The 24594-nt window shown below is 34.4% G+C and overlaps 1 protein-coding gene across 1 annotated transcript in view; it reads right to left on the reverse strand.

The window, feature by feature from the left end:
* The window catches only part of LOC129232473 (helicase domino-like), a 295627-nt gene that overhangs the window by 98593 nt on the left and 172440 nt on the right, over window positions 1-24594 (reverse strand). Inside the window, exons 25-29 of the mRNA XM_054866621.1 lie at window positions 21390-21504; window positions 17908-18039; window positions 17659-17829; window positions 13588-13662; window positions 3373-3507 (exon numbers count right to left, since the gene is read on the reverse strand). Coding sequence (XP_054722596.1) covers window positions 3373-3507; window positions 13588-13662; window positions 17659-17829; window positions 17908-18039; window positions 21390-21504 — 628 coding nt within the window. The remainder of the gene's footprint in view (window positions 1-3372; window positions 3508-13587; window positions 13663-17658; window positions 17830-17907; window positions 18040-21389; window positions 21505-24594) is intronic.

A 24594-nucleotide genomic window follows, 5' to 3' on the forward strand; every position in this document is an offset into this window, starting at 1 on the left:
TCGAAGAGGAAGATACCGGAAATCAAGATGAAAAAACCGAAAATCCGGTAAAATACCGGAACACAATCACCCCTGTACCTTTCTTAGACTTAACTACTCCAAAGAGAATACTTTCCATTGTATATGTATTAGAGATGCACCAATAAGCAAATTGGTCATTTACTGATTAAACAGTGAAAGATAATTTGTTGCCTTTCATTATAATTTTTAATACCGCAATTTCTTTCTCAACTTTTTTTTTCTATTACAAAAATCCAACTTTTCAAAAGCACTTGATAGTCTCTGAGTTACCAATTAATTTTTGATGTGTCAAAATTTTTCTTACATAGTCTTTCAAACATTTATTTAACTTCAGAAAACCAATTTTCTTGTTATTGTTAATCAAATTATATCCTGTTGTTAATTAGGCAAGAAATTCCAAACATTTAACTGGTCAATCAACACTTTTGCTTAGCGTCAACTTGTTAACCGTAAGTAGCTATTTCAATGCAGACTTTTATGAAATTATCCTCATGAACATTTAAAGGTAAAAGGGTGTGAAGAGAGGTATCGACATGAGATGTGTATAACATTGTGTGTATGATAGATGTACAGGTCATTATAAAATAGGAAAATTAAATTTAAAAAATACCACAGCCTTAAAATTAACATAAAATTAAAAAGAAAAAAAGTATGAACACATTTAATACTTTTTAAAATGAAAAAGGTAGTGGTTTTAAAAGAAAATAAAAAATGTTCGTTGTAATTGCGAATAATGAATGCCGGAACTAAATTTAAAAAAAGTGTTTAAATCTGAAAATTCACTTAAAGATGAGGGGAGGGGGGGGGGGGCAAGATAACAAACGCACATAAGACACAAAGTAATAGGCGAAATTAGGGCGAATATAAATGAACTGAAAAATGGGAATTAATAGGTGCATCCCTAATATGAATGTGATTTAAGAGTTTTAGTAACTAACCATTGAATTTTGAAATTTCAAGGACAACCTAAGTAGCAATTCGAAGTCAATAGAAAAATAAATACAAAATAATTTCATACAATGAAGACTGGATAATTTGGACAACTGGTATAGGAGGTGTTATGTATACAATCAACTCTTAACAACACGAAGTCTCAAGGGACTGGCTAAACCTTTCCAGTTATGGGAAGTTCCCATAGCCTTCTTAAAGAGTTTATGGCACGATGAAAACATCAAGATATAATAATATTACAGTTATTGTAAGTTGTGACTAGTCAACTCGTGATAACTCAAATATTTAGAATGAATTCTCAATCAGTCTGTATCAAAGAGACTAGAAAAATATTGGAATTCTAGACTTAGGCTTAAGAAGTTTCCTATTATAAAACTAAAATAAAGCAATAGTAGAGCATAATCTATGAATGAGCAAATCGAAATATTATTCAATAAAAGATAGAATGCAAAATGTATGGTTAGCAGAGCAAATCAAAGTTTCTAATTTCATTTGTTGGATAGAAAAATTTAAATTTAATAACTAAGTAACAGAAACCTAAGTTTGTACTTCATTTTACTCATTCCTGAAGAAAACCCTTGCTCTGGACAGCCAAAAAATTAGGAGTATTACTTGATGAAGATCTCAATCAAGTGCGAGAAGAGTATGTAAAATAATTACAAAAATTACTCAACAAGCATTTTTCCTACCACTGAAATCTAATGGGAATGATCCACAAGCAATGCAATTGAGCGTTTTGTGAACTGAAACAGAGAGACTTATAAAGGCCAGTTTCACTAAAGTGTAAAAAATAATTTGGAAATGTTTAAGCGAGATTTTTTACCGCACCTGCCGGACTTTGCTTCTTTAGTTTGTTTCAACAGAAGCAGAACAATTTGGCAGGCCACTGGTTCACTTCTTCAGCAAAAATTGAGAATTGGCATTTAACTTGGATTGCTTCAGGAAAAGAAAACATTTTCGAGATTGAATTTGAAAATTGCCTGAGAGGAGATAAAAAAGAGAAGCCAGGGATGGAAATTACTTTGTCTAATCTGTTTTAAAAAAAGCAGTTTTGGTCACAAAAGAGGACTACACTAATTTTTATTCTCAATATATGGTATTTCCTGATCTTGCTCTCAAATGCTTCTCATTTCTCTTGGTAGCCACAAAGGCTTTGGCTTGGAAGGCATGTTTTGGTGCCAATAAAATATAATTATCAGGAAGGAAAATGCTAAATGTTCCATGGGATTGATAACTCAACTCAAATGCAGACCACTGATTTAACTTTACATTGAATTTGTTTTAAGAAGCAGTGGATCTACCAAAGAAATAGCGCATTTTAGAGCAAGAACATTTTTACTTTAAACTATACAGGCTATGTATTGACACCAAAACTTGATTCCCCCATGCCAATGATGCCAAGAAAAATGAGACAGACATGATGTAGATCGTAATCGAAATTGTTTTATTGTCTAGACACTTCAAAATTATTTTACAATACATTACATAACATAATTTTTTATGAACTAAATGGTAGCATTTACACAATACAATTTTTAAGTTTAACGAAAAAGTTTAACACAAATATTAACTAAAATTCATAACAATTCTGTACAAAGCATATCAACAATGTCAAAACGTTACAAGTATCCATGCATTTTTTTCCAATAATGCAGCTTTTTATACACAATTAAAAAAATAATATCTTGTACTACAATTTAACTTGTAACACTTGCAACGATCAACTCCTTTAACTCGCAAACAATTTGTACACAAAAAATTAAAAGAATTTAAATGCTATTTTTTTCCTATACCGAATGGCATTTCATTGCTGATAGCCAAGGAACTGTTTAATTTTTTTGGACAGTTTTCAGGGAAAGAGAGCACAGATGATGAAGGCATATGATTGGTTACAAGATTATTTTTTTGTCCAACATATATAGCATTCACATTTTTAGGGCTAGGTACGGAAAGTTCAGATTCACTTTCACTTTTTGATTTCTCTTCTGCTTCAATAGCAGAAGCACGTCGTGTCCTAATAACTAAATTTGGGTTTGAAAAGGGTTTTATAATGACTGGATTTGGAGTATGTTTAATGAAATGTCTACTGTTATTCCACTCAATAATTTTAGCATTTGGTGAGGCCTGCTTAAACCTTTTGGCGGAGAAATCACCATTAGCTGGTCCATTTAAGAAGTTACAGTCATTGGTGTCAATTTTTGATACATTTCGTACGCTTTCTTTTATTTCATAATCATTTGATTCTTCACTATCAAGAAAACTATTATCATTAGTTTCCTTTTTAAAGTTTATTCTTTGACTTCTCCTTTTAGGAGCAGTTGTTGCACTAGTTTGTGATTTATTAATTAAAGAATCCCTCCCTTTACTTTTTTTAGAACGAGATGAAGATCTATTATGAACCTGATTTGCTGCGTCACGGTTACAAAACAGCAGAGACTCTTCATCCGCTAAACGACTAGCACGTCTTTCTTCCTCTTCTTTCAAGGCTTTCAGATGTCCCAGTTCCCATTCTTTTTTTTGAGCTTCAATTTCTTCCTGAAAAAATAAAGAGATTTTTAAAGCACTTAAATTTCAAACAAAAACATGACCACAATACTTTAAAGGAAACCATATATACTTTGAAGCAGGGATGCTCAACCAGTCACCCCCCCCCCATGGGTGCAAGTTTGGTGATGTGTTCAAGACGGAAAATATTTTCAGCTCCCCCCCCCCCCCCCCGTCCGCATGCGGGCTTAAGGAAAATTTTGTATGTATAAATGTTGCAGATTTTAACAATGCCAGTTTTGGAATCTGTTTGATTTAAATTTTAAGCCTTAAAATTGTAATATTTAAGTGTTTTGACATCATAATTCCAAAGAAACTAAAATCCCGCAATAAGGGGGGGGGGTCTGGGAGGCTCTCCCCCAGACATTTTTTTAAATTGAAGTCCAAAAAACGCTGTGGTAGGCCATTTTGGTAAAGTTCAGGGAAAGGAGGGGTTCAGGGACTCTTACATCAATTATTTCAAACTGATAGTCCCAAAATCACAATATTGGGCAACCTTCAAAAAATATTAAAGAAAGAGGGGGGGGGGGGCGCTATGGGCTTTTCCGAAATCGAAGATTTAAAAACGAAATTGTAATTTAAATTTCATAACGTTTATACGCTTTTTGAATGCACTATTGAAGGGATGGATTTCAGGAACCCTTCTTCGGCAATATTTCAAAATTGAAGTTTCAAAAACGCAATTTTAGACGATGTTGGATAATGTAAGGGGTAAAAGCGTTTGCAGCACCCCACCATTAGTTTTTTGCCGATCCTAAACATTTTTGTTGTAGCAATAAAATCGCTTAGGACATAAGATTTTCACTTTTGCAACATAAATCAGTTCTGACTCGAAAGTCTACCCAAGGTAGCGCCAACAAACTAGAAAAGAAGGAAAGGTGGGGGAAGGGTAAGGCCGACTAATGATAATGAACTGTTACCATTCCCCCACAGTCTTCATTTGAAAAAGAATTCTTTTATAAGATAGCAGGTGGTGAAATTAGTAATAAAAAATCGCTTGTGAAGTAGATATATTTTTTAAATAAGGTACCCTTTCCAACATTCATTAATTAAAAAAAGAAATAGGGGAACTGAATCCTAACTCCAGGCAGGGTTCCCGAATCGCATCCCTCTTAAGGCACTCAAATATAGCCTAAAGTGGCGCTTTAAATATTTCAGCATCAAAGAATTTCTGGAAGAGAACTCCCGAACCCCTTCTCAGAGTTCAGGGTTGCCAACTTTCAGACAGGCTCAAGAGGAGCACTTTTCCGCAGATCCAAGATTCGAGTATTGCGAGCGAGAAAATTGCATATCAGCGACTTTGTGATAAACTAATAATTTGTAATGGCAACACTAAGTGTTATTGTGGATTTTAAATGAAACATATTATTAAAAAATTATTTCCATCTATTTTTTATTACCAGCACTTCTGTTACATTTAGCAAATACAATATACAAACAATAAATGACTATTGAAATTAGTCATTACTCAAATACAGTCAACTTCAAATAAAAATTAATTTAAAATGTCATGGGAAAAGAACATCAAATGAGTAACAGAAGTTAAAATGACAGTACCTAGATTAGGCTTTTTGCAGCAACATTACAGTTGCTTTCTTTGCTTTAACGAGTTCCTCTTTAGTAAATTCTTTTTGATAACAAAGTGTTCTTTTAGACATTAATTTTGACTTTTCGATAACTATCGATTCTAAGGTTGACACACTTAAATTAGCCCGAAATTCATTTTGATTCTTCCTAACTAAGCTGAACACACGCTCACAAGCTGCATTGCTATGAGGAATTAACAAAATTCTTCGCATCAAAGTGGGTAACACTTCATATTTGACACAGCCTCGATGATCTTTGAGCTGGCTAATTAGAAACCAAGCCTGATCCGTCCTGTCACAATTGAGAATATCATTTGAAAATTCATCAATTTGATAGAGCGAAAATTCACTTTCAATTTTACCCTTTTGAGCATCGGTAAAATCCTCACAAAACAGTTGAATAAAATAGTCCACTGAACAGAAAGACTTTTCTAATCTCATGTTGACATCAGCAACTTCAGCATGCAGTAATGTATTGTCCTCTAAAGGAAATTTATCAACTATGTACTGACAAGCTACGGCGTAAAAGTCTCTAACATTTTGGTAGAACTCTGATTTATCATTTAGAGATAAAGTCTGATCAGTTAGATGTTGTCTAGTTTTACTGCCAATTACTAGATCTTCATCACACTTCTGTCGTTTTTTGCTCGAGAACTTCAATTTAAGGATTGAGTCGGCCTCCTTAACAGCAACTGGGGAAATAAAATTTGCTATAAGCTTTGTCAAGAAAGCAAGTAACTCCCGACGTAATCGGTGGATGAGTGGTGCCTCGGTCTGCAGCAGAACATTTGGACCTGTAAACACAGGTAAAGTATTCTGCAGAAATAGCAAATACAACTTTGTTGCAGAATTTCTGAACATTTTTCTTATTTTTTTACACTTTTCAGATGGATTTTCACCTTCACTCTCAAAAAAAAAGAGTAAGCGATTCCCATTGCTCCAAAAATCTTGTGATCACATCCAACATGGACAACCATCTTGTCGAAACATACTTTAAAATTTTATGTTCTTCAAGCTCACATAATTGTTGGCACAATTTGAAGAATTCGACCCGCTTTGCACTTTTTTTGAAGTAGTAAAATGTATCAACTAAAAAGTCTTCAACATTCATGCTCAATGCTTTGGCATTTGTTTTAGCAGCTAAATGTAGGAGGTGGCAAGAGCACCTACTGACAAATATTTTAGGATTTTTCTCCAACAAAAATTTTGTAAAGCCTTTATTTTTACCAATCATTGCATTAGCATTATCACATGAAAATGCAACACAATTCGACCACGGTATTGATCGCTTTGAGAGTTCTTCGTCCAGTAAATTGAACATATTTTTACCTGTTGAATCCCCCTCTAACTTTGGAAGGCTTAACAAACGTGTAGAGATAGTTCCATTATCGTTGAAAATCACCACAACTGGAAATATTTTCTCTAAAGATGCAGAATTGCTTGCATCAGTTCCTAATGCAAATTTGCAATGTTTTAGAGAGTCTGATAGTTCCTGAGAAGTGTTGCTTGCTAAGCACTTGATGATAGCAGTTGTTTTAGTTCTGGCACATCCGTATTTTTTTGCCACTTCCGAATCTGGGAACATTTTTCTAAATAAAGGTTTTGCATGATCGGATGCGGCTATAGGCAAGTTGTGCTCCAAAAGGAAATTAGTAAATAAAAGTTCTGCCCTAATTGTATTATCATCATTTGATGATACAGCAAACGAAGAACTCAAAGTTTTATTAGTTTTTAATAACTGCACTTTTTCTTTATGGCGTTGACTATCAACATGGCGCTTGCAGTCCGATTGTCCACCATGTGCAATACTGAAATCAAAATCGCACGTCATACAATAAGCATGTTTTTCTGACTTTCGCGATTTTTTTAAAATTGGAAACAGTTTTGTGTAATCTTCTTTGAAAACTTGGCTATGCGGCCTCTTTGGGGGCATGATTATTAATCACAATCAAAAAATCGGTAAGAAAAATTCAGCAAGCACAAGTTCACTATCAACACCAAACCACAACATTCAAAGTTGAGAACACCAATAATTGCACCCGTTGCCAAACACGAAAGTCTGTAGCACAGAAAATTAATCTGCAAGCGCGAGGAGACTCAAACGGTACTTGACCGGCAAACCCTTCGTTTCATGACGCCATCAAAACCTATCGAGGACACGCGCGCGCATCAAGATAGCGAAAGTTCAGTAACACTGCGCTTCCCCCCCCCTGCCGCGGGCCCCGGCGTCGGATGATTGACATATTCCGTGACAGCGGGAGCGCGCGCAGCTCCGTAGCCTACGGTAATTGTCTCTCGCTTCTCCCCTTGCAGGTCTTACCGATTGTTGACAATTGAGTTTCTAAAACGGAGTTTTTGTGAACTTGCGCGGATCAGCGGAGTTTGAACTGTAAAGCGGAGAAACTCCGCTCAAAGCGGAGCAGTTGGCATGTCTGAGAGTTCACCACAAATATCCTAAATTTCAATTTTTAAGGCTTCACTTTCTAAATTGTTTTGTAGGAATAGCACCCCTCTTACCTATAAACATGACTTATGACCGCCTAAAAATTTTAATACTTTAATTTTGGAAACTTTTTGAAAAAATCTTCCTACACCTTTCCCCCTTAAGTCATCCAAAGATAGTCCAAAACAAAGCTCTTAAAATTTCAGAAATTAAAATGTTTCGGGCTGGGGTGCGGAATACCCCCCCCCCCCTCATTGTGTTTACTAAACGCAGTGTAAGTTTTTGTTTAAGATTTATTTTTCTATTGAGAGAGCAACTTTCTTCCAAACATTGCCAAAGACAACCCAAAAGACTTCAATTTCGAAAATGTTTCGAGAAAGACCCCTGAATTCCCTAACTCTTAACTCACTCAAAAATAGCCAAAATAGCATTTCAATACTTCAGGGAGAGAGACAACCCCCCCCCCCCGAACTCTTTCCTCGAAGTTCATTAAATTTTACTAAAATTTGCGGTTTCTCCTTTTCATCACCGAAGATTAAAGAATTTAAATTCTGAAACGTATTGAGAGAAAGCCTTTGAATTCCCTCTTCTTAAGTCTTCCAAAGATTACCTAAAGCTGAGTTCTGAACACTTCAGCTTTGAATATTTTTTGGGAAAGGAGAACCCCGAACCCCAAGACAGTTCAAAGTTGCGCTTTTAAGACTACAGTTTCGGAATTTCGCCTAAAGAGAGCCCCCTCCCTCCCTCTTGACATTGCCAAAGACAGCCTAAAAGATTTAAGACTTCAATTACAAACAGTTTTCGGGAGAGGGTCGCAAATGCCCTTTAACTTAAGTCATTTAACATGGTGGTAACAAAATCATGGAAAAAAAGTTCCCTGATAATTCCCTGATTTAGCTCCATAAATTTTCCTGATTTTACAATCGCGGCAAGCAGTAGATTTTAGTTTGAAAAATATGAGGTAAACAGATTTTTATATCAGAAAACAAGAAAGAAAACAGTAAGATGAAACATTCAAAGTACTTGAAGACTAAAGTTTTTAAATTAAATTTTGTCCAGTTCAACATTTAACAAGTGATATTTGAAAATTCGCACTCAAAATTATTAGAGAATTTCAATTAAACGATTCCAAATTGAGGTTTTAAAGAATGTAAACAAATTTTATCTACAAGCCTTCTAACAAAGCTTAAGAATAATCAAAAATATAAAAAAATTAATAAATAAAATTCCAAACACAGATGCAAAAATATTGAGATCAGCTGTATGAAACAAAATATTAAAATATTAATAATTACAGATACGATCCTCAGAACTTTAAAGTAAATTAAGAAATAATGAAAAGAAGCATATCTGATTTGAGGTAGTTTTACAAATTCTTACAATTTTTTGTTGAGTTCTATCTTGAGGCTTTGCTGGTTTGTAGCAGTTAAAAATAATTTAAGAATGTGTATAAAGTTTGGTGTGGCAAAAAAAAAACTTTTGTTTCAAAATGGAAAGAAATATCGGGAAGGAAAACTTCAGAGGTTTGTGGTTAAAAATTATATTTTTCCCTGATATTTTGAGAAATTTTTAAAATACCCTGATAATTCCCTGATTTTTTCCAGAAATTAAAACTTCCCTGAGAATTCCCTGATTTCCAGGTTTTTCCAGGTGTGTTACCACCCTGTTTAAGTATAGCCTCAATACATCAGCTACAAAACATTTTCATGTTAGAACACCAAAACCATCTCTCATAAATTCACCAAAGATTGCCTAAATTAGTGTTTTTAAGACTCCAGTCTTCGATTCTTTTTTAAAACCCACTTTTATATCATTAGAGACAGCCTAAAACTTTTTGACTTTTAAATTTTTAAGAGTTTGCACTGGAGAAATATCGAACCACTCCTAGCTTCAAAAATATTTTCAATTCAGTTTTTCGATATTTTTTACTGTAACCCGTGAGTAACCCCACACCCCCTAGATTGTCCAAGATATCAACGTTTTAAGACCTTAGTATCGTGGGTTAATTTGCAGACAGATTACCCTCTTTGCAAGAGCAGCAATTTTTCGCAAACTCGTGCTGCCGTTATTTTTCTCCTTTCCTTTCTCTCCCTCCCCCCACCCATATTTCCATTCTAGCGAGTGTTCGAATTGATGACATTAGAATTTAATGATTCCTCGAGTCATTGTCAAAAATGCAGGAACGGTTTGCCCATCGGTGTTTTCAACCAGCTAGAAATCCCCCCCCTCGATTATTTCCAAAATTCCCATTTTCATTAAAATCTTCAAAATCTTGATAAGTTTCTGTTTTACATAGTATGTGGACGCCCTTTACTGTGGCGAAAATATTTCATCTTGTCAGCAATCACTCTCAATCAGTGATGCAGATTCAACTCTTAAGACATTTTAAGAGCGTACATAATTTTCATTTATGCGTGTCAAGTTTGCAAAAAAAAAAAAACCACAAATGAAAAAAACGAAAGGATGATTGAAAATAGCATGAGAAAAGGCTAAATTTTCAATTAGAGTCGATTGCTTCGAAAAATTAGGGAGAATAGCGAGCAACTCCTCGGTCTGCAATGCAGCAAGTTGGAAATAAAACTATACCTAAAAAAAGTCAAACGGCGCGAGCCGAAAAGTCACTCCTCCAAAAGCACGTTGCAAACAAAACAAGCACATGGCAAAAAACCGAGAGAATGTCGATGTAAATTCGTGGTTATGGAACGGTCCAGTAATATTAAAGCATATTTTTCAAACACTCAATTTTTCTTTTTTCATTCAAAATTAAAAGAAAGTCATTGAATTTCTTTCCGTCCCGACCTCCGTCTCGGAAATTTTGTCAAGACGGAAATCCGTCCTGAGACGGAAGGTCTTGCAACCATGCCCCCCCCCCCCCCTTCCTCCGAGGGCTGAAAGAATTTTATGGGATGCAAATACTCGTTTAGACATTATCGATTTTTTTTTCATCATTAGAGTTTTAAAAAATTAAAATATTGAACACTGCTGGACATTAGTTACGACCAAATAATGAAAAACTTGTCAAGGACAAACAGTGCACAACTCCCATGAATGTTATGAAAGAGAATAGCATTACATGCCACTTTCACCTAGATTAACTCAAATTAATTGTCAGTGTCATTAATAATTAGTGTCTAAATCAGAGTTCATGAATGTTCAAATAATATGTTCAATTCACATTATACAAATCACTTACAAGGAAAAACAGAACAAATGATTCATTTTACAACCTTACATGAATCTTTTAAGTCTTACTTTTTGATACTAACATAGAACTTATTGCTGATGTAGAGTCATAGATTGTACTGAAAAATTATTTTCTCCACATGTACCAATACTAATGAGATTTACGAGGGTTATTTTTTTTTCAAGGTCCGATCGATCACGAAGTGAAAACCAGAAAGTCAAGCTAATGACACTGTGCATAGATTTATTGTGCCATCTCTCAAGTAAGATTGTGCAGTGCATCAGGTCGTTGTGGTTATTTCGGAGCATGCAGTGAATGAGGAAACAAGCTTTGAACAATTTCATCTCCTGCTAAGTGTGAAGTGCGTGCTGAACTGAAGGATGCAATGTAGCCGAAATTCATCGACGAATGAGTAATGTGTACAGTCTAACTCCATTGCCCATCTGCACGACAATGCGTACCCACACACTGCTTCTTGGACCAAAAATCTCCAACAGCAGTTTCGCTGGACAGTGTTTGACCATCTTCCATACAGCACAGACTTGGGCATTCCGATTACCATCTCTTTTGTCACATGAAACGTTGGCTAGGAGGAGACATTTGGCCCTGATGTGAGTTGCAGACCAGCGTATAGAATTGGCTGTGAGCATTAGCGGCTGCCTTCTATGACGAGGGTAACAAAAAATTGGTACCACAGTACAACAATTGCTTTAATCAGAGCGGCGATTACGTCAAGAAGTAGTTAGAAGGTCTATGTACATATTCCAAATGAAAGAGCTTTCACTGATTTTGTGGTCTTCATTCCAAGATCGATTGGACCTTGGGGAAAAAAAACCCTCGTATATAAAAAAGAGATTTTAGAAACTTCAGGATGTGTTCTATAAGTAGTAGGACTAATTTTTTATAGAGTAAACAAGCGGACGAGAGGCACTATGTGTGTGCAAAATCAGAGGTGGGGATAATGGGTACACTGGGGAAAATTGGTAGTCAGTTTTTGATCATTGGAGAGAGCAGGTCGCCTCTACAGTAACTTCTGTAAAAATGATACACCATCACATTTTGTGTAAAGCTTGAAAGATGATGACTACCCTGGATGCCCTTCAACCAGTAAGACCAACAAAAATGCATAGCAAGTGAAAAAATTCCTGAGCAGTGATTGCAGAATATGTACTAGAATGATTGCTGATGAATTGAGAATTCCTGAAGCCCAAGTTTTAAAGATTGTGGCAGAAAACTTATCCAGAAGGAAAGTGCACGAAGGGAATCGGCCCAAACGGAAAGCATTCTGCCAGGATCTGCTTAATCATGTAAATAAGAACCCCGACTATTGAACAATATGATGCTTTAGTCACGCTTAAGGGGAAGTATCATGGCTTAATAGAGGCAGCTCAAAAGCTTTGAGAAAGAAGCTAAACAGCATTACTGGAAGTATGCAAAAACTGGAAAACTCGTGGGCAGAAGAGTCTAGATGCAGAAAGCTGCTACTTCTAAATGTTTGTACTATATATACATATAAATATATTTAAATGAGTGCTACTATTTTCAGGACACACCCTGTACTGTACACTTACAAAAGTAATTAAACTTAAAATTGATTCTTTTAAATATTACATAATCTTTTTATTTGTAGATGTTCTCTTTCCAAAATTTGATGTAAACGGCATATTTGTGTAATTGAAGGTCCGCACAAATTTTATTTAGTAGAAAAAACATAGCTTTAAAAAAAAAGAGCAATTTTTTAAACACATAACACAAGAAACTCACACCCATTCCTTTTTCGTCAATGTAAAAAAATACCTTCATTTTACTTTATCTACATTATATAGTGTTATCACTCTCTGTTTTCATTTCAGATAGAATAACACAAATTTTAACAACTTCATTATCTTACAATCAGAGAGTTGCCTTATCCCCTGTTAAAATCTATAGGGAAAGGGAAGGCAGAACAGAAGAATTCCATTACTTTTTCTGTACAATTGAGCTGATAGGCGAGACCCTCCGGAACTAAATAAAAAAGACAAGTCTTGCTTAAGACTAGTTTTGATATTTTGAGATAATTAATACTTGATTTATTGTGTTTCTGCAAGATTTCATAGTTTTACTGTAATTTACTCCATAACTTAGCATCTTATGTAAGTTGGATTGTTTTCTTAACCATATTTTTCCTTTATGCAGGCAGTTGGTAACATAACGAACATTCTGTCAGCATTAGGTTTTTATACAATCAATTTAGCATGTCTACCTAACATCCTTTAGACCTAACATGGACAGGGTTCATACTTTTTGCAAAGAACAAGTTTTAAAAATTTACAATTTTTTGAATTGTTTATCTAAACAAATTGAGTCAGGCGTGTAAAAAAGTAATAATGGCATACGTAAATTTTTTTCTTATGGTCTAAAAGTCGAACCATCATTCATCTTTAGAACAAGAGAATTGTGAAAATAAACAAATAAATACAGTTTAATCCGGATTTAATGATTGTCAAGGGACTAGAAAAAGTTATCGTTAAATCAAAGAGTATAGACATTCAATGCAATCAAATTTGGACCAGTAAAATGAATCATTAAATTGAAGTTATACTTCAAGTAAATTTTTTTGTTTTGACGCACAAAACATTAAAATAACTTTTTCTCAGCCAATTTTTTCTTTGGCACTAGTTAAAGCAGAAAAATGACTTCCTAAATTAAGGAAGTTTTACAACAGCAAAAGGTTTTGATTTTAAGTTTTAATGCAAACATTTAATGCAACAACTGTTAAAAAAACTGAATGAAATGAAAATATAGTATCTCAATTCGAAACAGAGCCTCAGACGTTTGAAACTCTATTACTATACAACATTTTACAATAAATTTCATACCTTAAGCTGCTCCAAAGAAACAGGCTCTTGCAAAGACTCTAGAAATTGCACAGCATACTTTTCAACAGGCGTCAACTGAAAACAAACAGTTACATAAATCTATTGAAAACAATAGCAGGAGGAAATGCAAGGATTAATATTTCATAAAAAAAGTTTGCAGAAATCTGACTATTGACTCAAAAGTTATAGGGGGGGGGGGAGATAGACTGACAGACACACGAATGTCTCAATCTGAACCCCCCCCCTTTTTTGTTTTTAGTAACATTTTAAAAATGCATTGGGCTTCCTTTTATGCTTTTTTTCCCCCTTTCATGGAAACGTGCCTTAAAATATAAATTAAAAAAATTAATATCATTACATTAAAATTAAACTGTTTTAATTTTAAAGCAAAAAAAAAAAAAAAAACTTTTCAACAGATAAAATATCCTACTTTCAGCCTTATCTCAACATTGCAAATATGGACAACAAACTGCTGGGATTACTAGATTTGTGCACAATGCCGTAGTCCTGAAGAACTCACTTCGCTACCCAGGGTTGGCTTTCTGCCGGCAGAAACTAGTTTTTGCCGTGCCAGTGGCAAAAACTGGTTATAACCGGTAAAAACCGGCTGAAACTGGCAAAAACTTAAAAGCATCTTAAATAACTAAAGTAATTATTGAATGATATTTGTTTAAGTTAACTAAAAAATGAAACTTCCATTTCATCATTTTAAAAAATAAAATCCTATGCTAGTGCTCTTGATTTAGTTCAGAAAGGAACTTTTCAATTGCAGATGCTCGAAAAATTTGGATTAATAGAACAAAGGACAAGAAATAATACGGGTGCTCACGAAATAGGAGTGACATACAGAATTAAAAAGGCATCACTGATTGCAATTTGCTTGCTTATATACTTCATCTAAATTGCTTGTGATTGAAATTATTCTGTGCTTCAAGAAAGTGCCAGAATTTTACTTACCAGTATTAAAGTAGATTGTGTCGCTATGTCACAGCTTTATAAAATAAATTGGCCATTTGGCCCTATTTCTCAAAACTTATTTTTCCAGTCAAATTTTTACCATTACCCCAGTTACTACATGGTGGACCAGTTTAGAAAAATATACAATAGATGAAAGTTTCACAAACATTGCTTGTTCCTTGATGCATTGCCTACAAGCTCTTCTGCAGCAAAAATATTCTAAAATTTCTTGTTTGTGCACATTAAATTGAGAAACCGTTTAGAGTTTAGAAAACACCTTTTCTAAGAGGCAACTGCAGGGTTAAAACAATGTATGTCAGTAATTTTTTTTTTGTCATTTTGTGAGTGTTTGCCAGTTTCTGCCGCAAATGTGGCAGAAAGTGGTTTTTGCCATGCCGGTTTTAACCAGTTTCTGCCAGTGGTTTAGACCGCCTCGGCAGAAACTTGCCAACCCTGTCGCTACCATACAAATAACCAATAGCAAGTTAAAATTGGAGTTGCATTCTATTATAGTAGACCTGATAATTATTGAAGCAGACCTGATCTTGTGAAGATAAAGCCTAGTATTTCTAAAATCATTTCTTTAATCTCCGGAATGTTAGAAAAAGAAAAAAAAAACAACAACATAGGATAAGAAAGCACTTGCATTTTAATATCCAAACCAGAGAGGTTCCTGAAAAAGCCAATAGGAGGTCAAGCCAATTTGCCTCTTCAGAATCTGTAATAAGCCTTTTCTCCATTTTAAACGTGAGAAATAGGAATTTAAAAGGTTGTCAAGCTATTTAGCTCTAATATGAAACATACTTTTAATTTAAAGCACATGGGCAATAGTAAACCTTTCAAAAACTTTAGGGGTTTGACAGTTAAATTTCAGCAATACTTTGGAGTAAAATTTATTCCTTTCTCTCCACAACCGTCTCTCAACACTTTATTCTTTGACTCTTGCGGCTTACCAAATTTATTCATTATCCTTTTCAGCCAACTTTAATGTATAAGGAAAAAAAGCAGGAAAGAAGGCTTAACCCTTCCGCACCTGACGGGACACATATGTCCCAAGCAAATTTCAAAAAAGTCTTTTGGGAAGGCAACTCTTCTTTGTCTAATGGGAGACGTTCCTACCAGTCTTGCCAATACTTTTCACATTATTTTCATTCCCTGAGGGTAGATGGCGGTACCAAGAAACTATATTTTTGGAAAATACCACATTTTTTAGATTCAACTTTGATTGAAATAAGGTTAGATATGTTACTTACACAGTGGGTTATCTCTAATAAACCTGAAAGTAGCAAATTTTTACTTCTGTTTTTATTATCAGGACATATGTGTCCCTTTTGTCTTGGATAGAGGGAAAACATTGTCCCAGCAGTCCTATGTATCATGTAGCTTGATATTCTGTTTTTCAGTTTCGTTTGAAATTTATATATTTTACTTTTGATTTTAGAAATTAATTCAAACTAAAGATGAGTCGACGCTGGGGACTGACTGATAAAGAAATAAAAAAACTTTTAGGAGAGTTACATGATGAAGATACTGACTTGGATGATGACATAGACAATCCTGATTACCAAGATTCAGCACATAATTTGCAGCACTCATTCGATTTTGACGAGTGTGAAATGAATATCGGATCCCCATAATACAAAGAACAATGATGTTTTAAATGACATCGATACGGCATCACTTTCTTCAAGTTGAAACAAATGCTGATGTTAGATAATGCTTTAAATTAAAAAAAAAAAATTATTTGTAAGGTATATTACTACAGTTAGTTGGCTCTCTTTTGGCCGCTTCTACATTACAAAAATGGACTCCTCCAGTCACATGGCGATCTACATCACTTCGACCGCCGTGAGAAATTATTAAGCCACTAAACACAAATCTCACAATGCTCATATTTCCCCCCCTTTCTTATCCCACTTTTTAAATGCAGAAATTCAACAGTATATGACTCCTTGTCCATTTGAAAATACCTTTTATTTGCTTTTTCTGACTCCATTTGTAGAACGCAATACAAAATAAACAAACACATGTTTTGGAACTCATTTTGCGCCACCTCGTTCTTTACCCATGCATCGAAAAAAGAACCTGGAGCTTACAGAAACGAAGCTGGGAGTGGTTAGGGTTGCCAGATCTTTCCAGAGAGCAAGTGGATTGAAACAAAACAGCTTCCTTCTGCGGCTAGCTAGGAGGAAAAAATTACCTATCTGGCAACACTGCAGCCGCATAAATGCTCTGAAGAAAAGATGAGGCAAAATGGCCAGTTGTGTTTAGGAGGAAGCTTGGGGGAAGGGAACGTTTTATTTGGCTACTTTTCAAGCGAATCTGAGGTTTGTTTTACTTTTTGGAAGATTTTTTTGAACAAATAGTTATGATTTGATTGAAAAAAGTTACAAAGCGAAACTTACCCAAAAACCCTAAATATTGGGAGACTATCAGTAAACATATAAAGTTTAAGTGACATCCGCAAGTTTTACGGATTTTCCACCCCTAAACCTTGTATATCAGTCAGTTAGATATTATTTCCATTGCTTTACAGAGAGGGTGGAAACTAGAACAAATGAGTTTCTTAAAATACCAGGCACAGAGTAATGATTTCCAGTTTGTTTACATAAATAAATTTAAACAATCTAAAAGCATAAACAAAACACTTATGCCAGTATGTGAAAGTAAATGAGTTGATGTGTGCCTCACGACTTCATTTTATGCCTTAATTTAATGATAATAATATCTTAGAGTAAGCAAAGAAACATTTTAAATATCCCCCTCCCCCAGTTTGTCGTGTACCAAAGTAAAAGAGTTTTACGGAGATTTATATTCCGAATATCGACAATTTTAATGAGAGTCGATGGTTAACTCCCTAAATATTGCACAATAGCACCAAATTAAAACCAGATTTGAAATATATCTTTTTTTTTGCCAAATTTGTTGCCAACTTGTTGGCGATCAAAAGCTTGCCATATTGCCAAATATTCCCTGAATTATAACATAACTTGAGTTAGTTTGAAATCAATACTGATTTTCTCCCAAAAAAGGTGTAAAAAAACCGCTTTTCGAACATCCGGTCTTTCATTCGCTTTTAAACAATTGTTTTATCTACAAAAAAGAATATTTTACCTGTTCCATTAACTTTTCTAACTCTTCTTCCGCAGGAGATTTTTCTTCATTTTCCCTACTGTCAGTATCTAATGGAATAGATTCATCAAATTCAGCAAGTTCAGCAGCAGCTTCAGCATGAGCTGTTTTTGCTGCTTGCAAATCTGATTCCTCCTCAGCCATACCTAGGGCCTAAAAAGAAAACTATTAGAAATAACACACAATGGAAGAAAAACCAAAATTCATAGCAAAAAATTCCAAGAAACTTGCCTGTTCAAGTTGTGATTGTGAAAACTTTTCATCATTTCCATGGTCAGTAATAACTTCAATTTTTTTACACTCCTGAGGTGCTGTTGATAAGTCTCGCACATCTTCAATGCCAAACAGCTCATGAATAGTGTTCTGAAAGATGCACCAATAAAAAAATTCATAAGAGAATTTCTTTTTAAGTACTTCTGTTTAATTACACCCAAACTCGATTCTTTGACCTTAAGGAAAGGACTTGAAATAATACAGTTACAATAATATCAGCCTGTATAAAACTATCATAAGGGGTCTGTCCAGGATTTTTCACAGGGTCCATTTTTTGTGAAAAATCAAATAATTTTGGGGAATTTTTTTTTTTTTTGTTAAAAAGAAATTTTGGAATTTAGAGATGGCACAACTGCATCAATTCAATTTAAAGTTGAGTGTTTTCCTCTTCTATGTTGAGAATATTATTCTGGGGTGTTATTCTAGTATTTTGTGTGTGTGTGTGTGTTGGGGGGGGGGGGTCCCTCTCAAGTATCAACATTTATCTACCATTCCACAAAATCTTAAATTATACTACAAATATTTTTGTATAGTATTTAAAATAATTGTAACAAAAAAAAAAAAAAAAATCAGACAAGGGGAGGGGGGGGGGGGGGGTCAGCATTTAACTTTTTGATCCAAGACACTCTTAAAAAGCATAGAATTTCGTTTAAAACTTATAAATTCCGTGATTTTAACAAAAATAAAAAGAGATTTTATTTGTTTACCTCTTAACAAAGTGTACTAAACATCAAAAATTCGAAAAATCGGATTCCCATAGTGGATGCAAAGAGATTGCAATTCTCAAAGCGAGGGTATCAAAAGTATAAAAACGACTCGTAAAAGAAATGTTTTTGATAAAAAATATTTATACCAAAAAAATAATAAATTAAACCATCGATTCAGCATTTTAATTTTTGATTCATAAAAGAAAATGGAATTTTGCTTTAAAAACTTGAAATTAGCGTTCTTGAAGTTAATAATCCTTGTTAGCATTAAAAATCAAACCCATATAATTTTCTCCCAAAGTTAGAGTTAAACATGAAGGTTATACACCAGAAGCTAAGTGGCCAAGTGGGGTGATAATTTTGAAGTTGGTAATCCTATCTGAAGCGATCATACTTTTTCCCTACCTTTACTATCCTTTTGCAGCTCTAAGTTCATTTCGCTGATATATATTATAGGGTGCTCAATTGCTTAGATTAAAAAATTTTTCAAAAAAAGCTGTTATGACCGAAAATTACCGAAATAATAATTAAATTCAAAATTGCAAAAATAAATAAGCATATAATTTAACAAGACCAAAGTAATTAATTCTTTACTTCTTTAGTCATTAAAATAAAAAATAAAATAAGCTAATCTGATGTACCATGTGTCAAAATAACTTCTAGTTGCCAAAAATAAAAATATTTACAAGATGCAAAAGGATTGAAATCTCAAACAAAGGAAGCAAATTTTCGCGAATTACGTTCAATGTTGTCATATTTCCAATAAAATAAATTTAGATTTTACTAAAATTAAACATAAAATGTGATAATCTAAGGTAGACTATATGAAAATAATGTTTGATTAGTCAATATATTTAATTACAGTAAAACCTGCAAAGTTGACCACCCTTGTAAGTTGACCACTTTTGTCAGGAATCGAATTAGTCCTATCTCACATAATGAAGGAAAACCTCTGTAACTTGACCACCTCTCTATCTCGACCACTAATGTTTGCCTAATTTGGTTTGGAGTATTGTAAACACCCTTTGTAAGTTGAGCACTTGGTTTATTTTTTTTTTTTTTAACTTTCTTCAGTAAATTATTTTATTTTATTATTTATTTATTATTATTTTTTTTTCAAAGCTTTCCAAGAATGTTTTTAATGCTTTGATGACAGAACAGCATTTTATTAACTAAACAGCAACATAAAGCTTAATGCTGCTCTTTATTCCCCAAACTTGTTTTTCATTTGTTGTTCTATTTGAGATAGCTATTTGTACTCTGTTCAATGAAAACAGGTGTCAGTAGAAAAGTTCAAAGTCTTTCCTTTCAGATGCAATATCTTGTGACAACACAGAAATGGTGCTAAAAAGAGCAGGTCTGGATCTATACATTTTGATTCCCCTGCAACAAAATATATAGGGCCCTTCCCTAGTGGCCAGCAGTGTCTATTAGTAAAGTGAATAAGTCTTAATGCTAGTTTTTTTTTCTATCTTTTCTTCAATGTCTAGGGCCGGTAGCTCCTTTAAGGACGCGGGCCTCTCGCACTGCAGGTACGCAGATCTGGGCTTGATAATGACCTTTATAAGTTGACCCCAAAGTACTGCACCACGAGTGGTCAACTTACACAGGTTTCACTGTATTTGCAAGATGCAAAAAGATTGAAATTTCAAACACGAAAAGCAATTTTTTGTGAAGTCTGAGTTTGTTCAACGTTAGCATGTATCCCATAAAATAAATTTATTTGCTTTTTATTAAAATTGAACAAAAAAATATTATTCTAAGGTAGCATATGCGAAAATATTATTAGCCAAAATATTAAAAAATTTGTAGGATGAAAAAAGATTGAAATTTCAAACACAAAAGCAATTTTCCGCAAAATTCGAGTAAGTTCAATGTTGGCATAGTTTCAAAATTAATTTCTTTGTTAATTCATGAAATTAAACAAAAAATAAACTAATCTAAGTCACCATGTGTCAAAATATCTTTCGGTTGTAAAAAAGATCAAAATATTTACAAGATGCAAAATGATTGAAATCCCAAAGATGGAAGCAATTTTTTGTGATGTTGCATATTGAACACATGTTCAGAAAATTACATTGGTGAAATACTTTTTTGAAACTTTAAAGCAGAATCCGGTGATTTTTGAGAGAATTTAAGCACTAAGAAACTTTTCCAAGGTTTTCAAGCACTTGAAAATAAACATTTTTTTTCCAAGTACTTTTTAAGGTTTTTCAAGGGCGTACAAACCCTGATAACTGCTTTTAATTTAAGATTTTTATATGACTTCAGTTTATGCATAGGTGATTACATTAATTATTTTGTTTATGCATAGGTGATTACATTAATTATTTTGTAATAGTTGAAAGGGGGGGGGGATGAGGTGCTTTTGCCAAGGCTCGTCTCCTTCCCACCCAAACCTTACATTCAACATTTATATTTATCATTATCTTTCACTTATTGCTTTATTTTACATTTTATTCTATTTAGTGATTATTTTTTCAACATATTCATCATATATTTTTCATAAAAACTGAAAAGAACTGTAGATTAATTAACAGTTTGAAAAAAAAAAAAAAACTTTTGTAGTAACATGAACTGAAAAGTATAGCACATATTACTGAATGATTTAAAAAGACAAAGCATATTTACATTTCAAACATCAAAAGTATAGTGCATAACTCATTGTATTAAAAAAAAAAAAAAAAAAAAAAAAAAAAAAAAAAAAAAAAAAAAAAAAAAAAAAAAACTTACTTTTTTGAAGAAAGCAGTAGTAAAATTTCCTCCTTCAATTGCTAAATCACCCAGGATTCGTTTTTGATTAGCTTTTTTCAGAATATTTTCTTCCACAGTTTTTTCACTAATCAGTCTACAGTAAAAATATAAAATTAATTAGAAGAAAAAGAAATGACAATAGTAGGCAAATACCTGAAAGATTTAATGTTCGTACTGCTGTGCAGTAAGTGTACCTCTAATTACGGGCAAAGGTGTCCGACTATCAAAGGAAATTGCACCCCAGACCGTAATGCCTTATTGAAGGCATGTGTGGCGTGAAACAGTAAAAGCAGGATCCCCTCTCTGCCCTGGGTGTCCATCAATGATTGTCAGGACAGAGTTGGAAGCAGGATTTGTCGCTAAAGACTATACATCCCCAATTGTCATCATTCCAACCTGATCGAGCCATACACCATTGTAATCTGGCTCAAAAGTGTGCAGGCATTAGTGGCAGGTGGCGTAACGGTCTTCGCAAGCGCAGATTTCGACGTCTCAACTGTCTGTAAATGGTCATGCTCATGGGCGGATTTATAGGGGGTCAGAGGGGGGCAATGCCCCCCCCCCAGTTTTGGGAGGACTTTATGTAGTAACAACACATCTTCCAAAAATTAAAAAAAAATCATTATTTTTTCGTTTTTGAATAGTTTAGAAGAGCATGGGTGGATTTATAGGGGGGGGGGGGGCGAAGGGGACAATGCTCCCCAGTTTTGGGAAGCGTTTATATAGTAACAACTTATCTTCCAAAATCTTACAAAAAAAAAAAAATCATTTTTTTCTTTTTTGAATAGGAAATTAAAGTTTATTTTTTCTTTTAAACTCAAAATAGCCGTTTCTTACAAAGATTGAACACTACTGTTACAAGTGTATAATCTACTACTCAATTTCAGAGGCTGGAAAGTGCAAATTATTAATAGGTTCTAAAATTCCTGAAAAGAATTGGCGCAGTATAGCCTACAAGGGCTCTTGAATGAAAAACCCAATCTAACCAACCAAACCTTGAAAATAATTAGACAAGTCTTTGAAACTCCTAAGCAAAGTGTGCTTCAATTTTATTTCTTATCAAGTGTATAAATTAAGAATTGTTCAAATGGGTAGTATGTTACTCTCTTGATACCTATTCTCTAAATATGTGCACCATTTCTTTTAAAGTATTAACTTGCATCACAAAGCACTTTTAAAGCGTATATCTTTAAAAAAAATTATTTGCCTATTATTTCCAATTAACCCTTATAAGACTTCAAAATGCAGAATTTTATATCCATTTTAGATAATTTCCTCCGGGCGAGTAACCCCCGGGCCCCCTAAAACTGGAGATATTCTATATCCCACTTAAAAGGGAGCACTGCGTTACTCTCTTAATACCAGCCCCCTCTCTTTTAAGGTCAATTTAAAAAGGACAGCATGATTACACACAGTAATGGAAACGACACATAAAAAGTAAAGAATGGCCTTACGCATCGCAGAAAACAGACAAAATCATGGGAGGGGGGAGGAATTAAAAATGTTGCTCCAAAAAAAAAAAAAAAAAATCCTGCCCCCCCCAGGAACTCAATCCTAAATCCGCCTATGGTCATGCTGGACACTGGTGTTTGGGTTGAATATCTGATGGTTGATGGAGATGAAGAAGGCGCTACGACACCTGATCGGACAATCACTCTGTCCTTACGATCTGTTGTGGCCCTAGGTCGACCGCTACCATCCTGACGCTGAACATTGCCATTTTCCACCCATCCTTGCCTGCATCTTCCAATCATCACACTGCTTTGACCCTTCAACTCAAATGCTGAGCGATTCTTTGACTTGTCCAACCGGCCTCCTTCTATCCAATGATACGGCTTCCCTCAAATTTTGACAGTTGCTCGTAATGTGCACGAACCCTGTAGGGAGGCATTTGTTAAGTTGTTAAAAGGTAATCTGATCACAATCAAACCGAAAATTTAACAACCGTTGAAGAACTGCCCCTTACATACATCTTCTGGATGTGCAGTTTCAATGCCCTGATGCCCTGGAGATCTAACTATTCATTCATTGGACACCAAATTTTAATCATTTGCATATCTGGTCAAAACACTAATGCATACGAAATTTCAAAGCAATCGCATGATTGCTTTTTGGTACGTCGATTTTTTTTGTTACAGAGTGCATTATGCCAATTTTTTCCCCCTTTCTAAATACTGTTTAAACATAATGGAGTCTATCGGTTCATAATTATAACCAAAGGAAATTTTTGTTTCCTCCAAAAAGACAGTGAAATGGAAGAGGACTATGGGTGCAAGTTTCGTTATGTGTTCAAGACGGGAAATATTTTCACCCCCCCCCCCACAAGCATGCATGCTTCAGGAAAAATTTGTGTGAATAAAAATTGCTAGATTTTAACTATGCCAGTTTTTGAATCTGTGTTTGATTCAAATTTTAAACTTTTGACTTTTCTAACAACATAAACTTAGTTTAAATTGTTGTTTTGATATCATAATTACAAAAACCTAAAAAATGTCCATAACGGGGGTCTGGGTTTTTTTTTAAAATTAAAGTCGCAATGGTGGACCATCTTGGTGAGGGTCAGGGAAAGGAGGGGTTCAAGTACTCTCCTTCGGCAACATTTCGAAATTGAAGTTCAAAAAAACATAATTTTAGACAATGTTGGATAATGTTAGGGGTAAAACGTTCAGGGCTCCTCGCCATTAGTTTTTTGCCGATCGTAAACATTTTTATTGCAGCACTTGGGACATAAGATTTTTACTTTTGCAACATAAATCAGTCCTGATCGGGAAGTCCCTACCCAAGGTAGCACCAACAAACGAGAAAAGAAGGAAAGGTGGGGAAAGGGTATGGAAGACTAATGATAATAAACCGGCACCATTCCACCATAATTTTCATTTGAGTAGATACATTTTTTAAATGAGGTACACTTCCGAATATTCATTAATTTAAAAAAAGCAATAGGGGAACTAAATCCTCATCCCAGGGAGGCCCCCGAATCACATCCTTCTTAAGCAGGGCTGCGGAGTCGGAAGGAAAATGGCCGACTCCGACCCCAGGATCTTGAAACGCCCGACTCCGACTCCGGATTTTTTTTAATTGTATTTTTTCAACTCCCTCTCTCCCTTCAAGGGAAGGGGGAAAACCTCCAAAAAGAGATTGAAGTATTAATTCCTTTTTATGAAAATTTCGCATTTTGTTTTTT

Source organism: Uloborus diversus, chromosome 1, assembly GCF_026930045.1.
Source record: "Uloborus diversus isolate 005 chromosome 1, Udiv.v.3.1, whole genome shotgun sequence".
Classification (NCBI taxonomy): Eukaryota; Metazoa; Arthropoda; class Arachnida; order Araneae; family Uloboridae; genus Uloborus; species Uloborus diversus.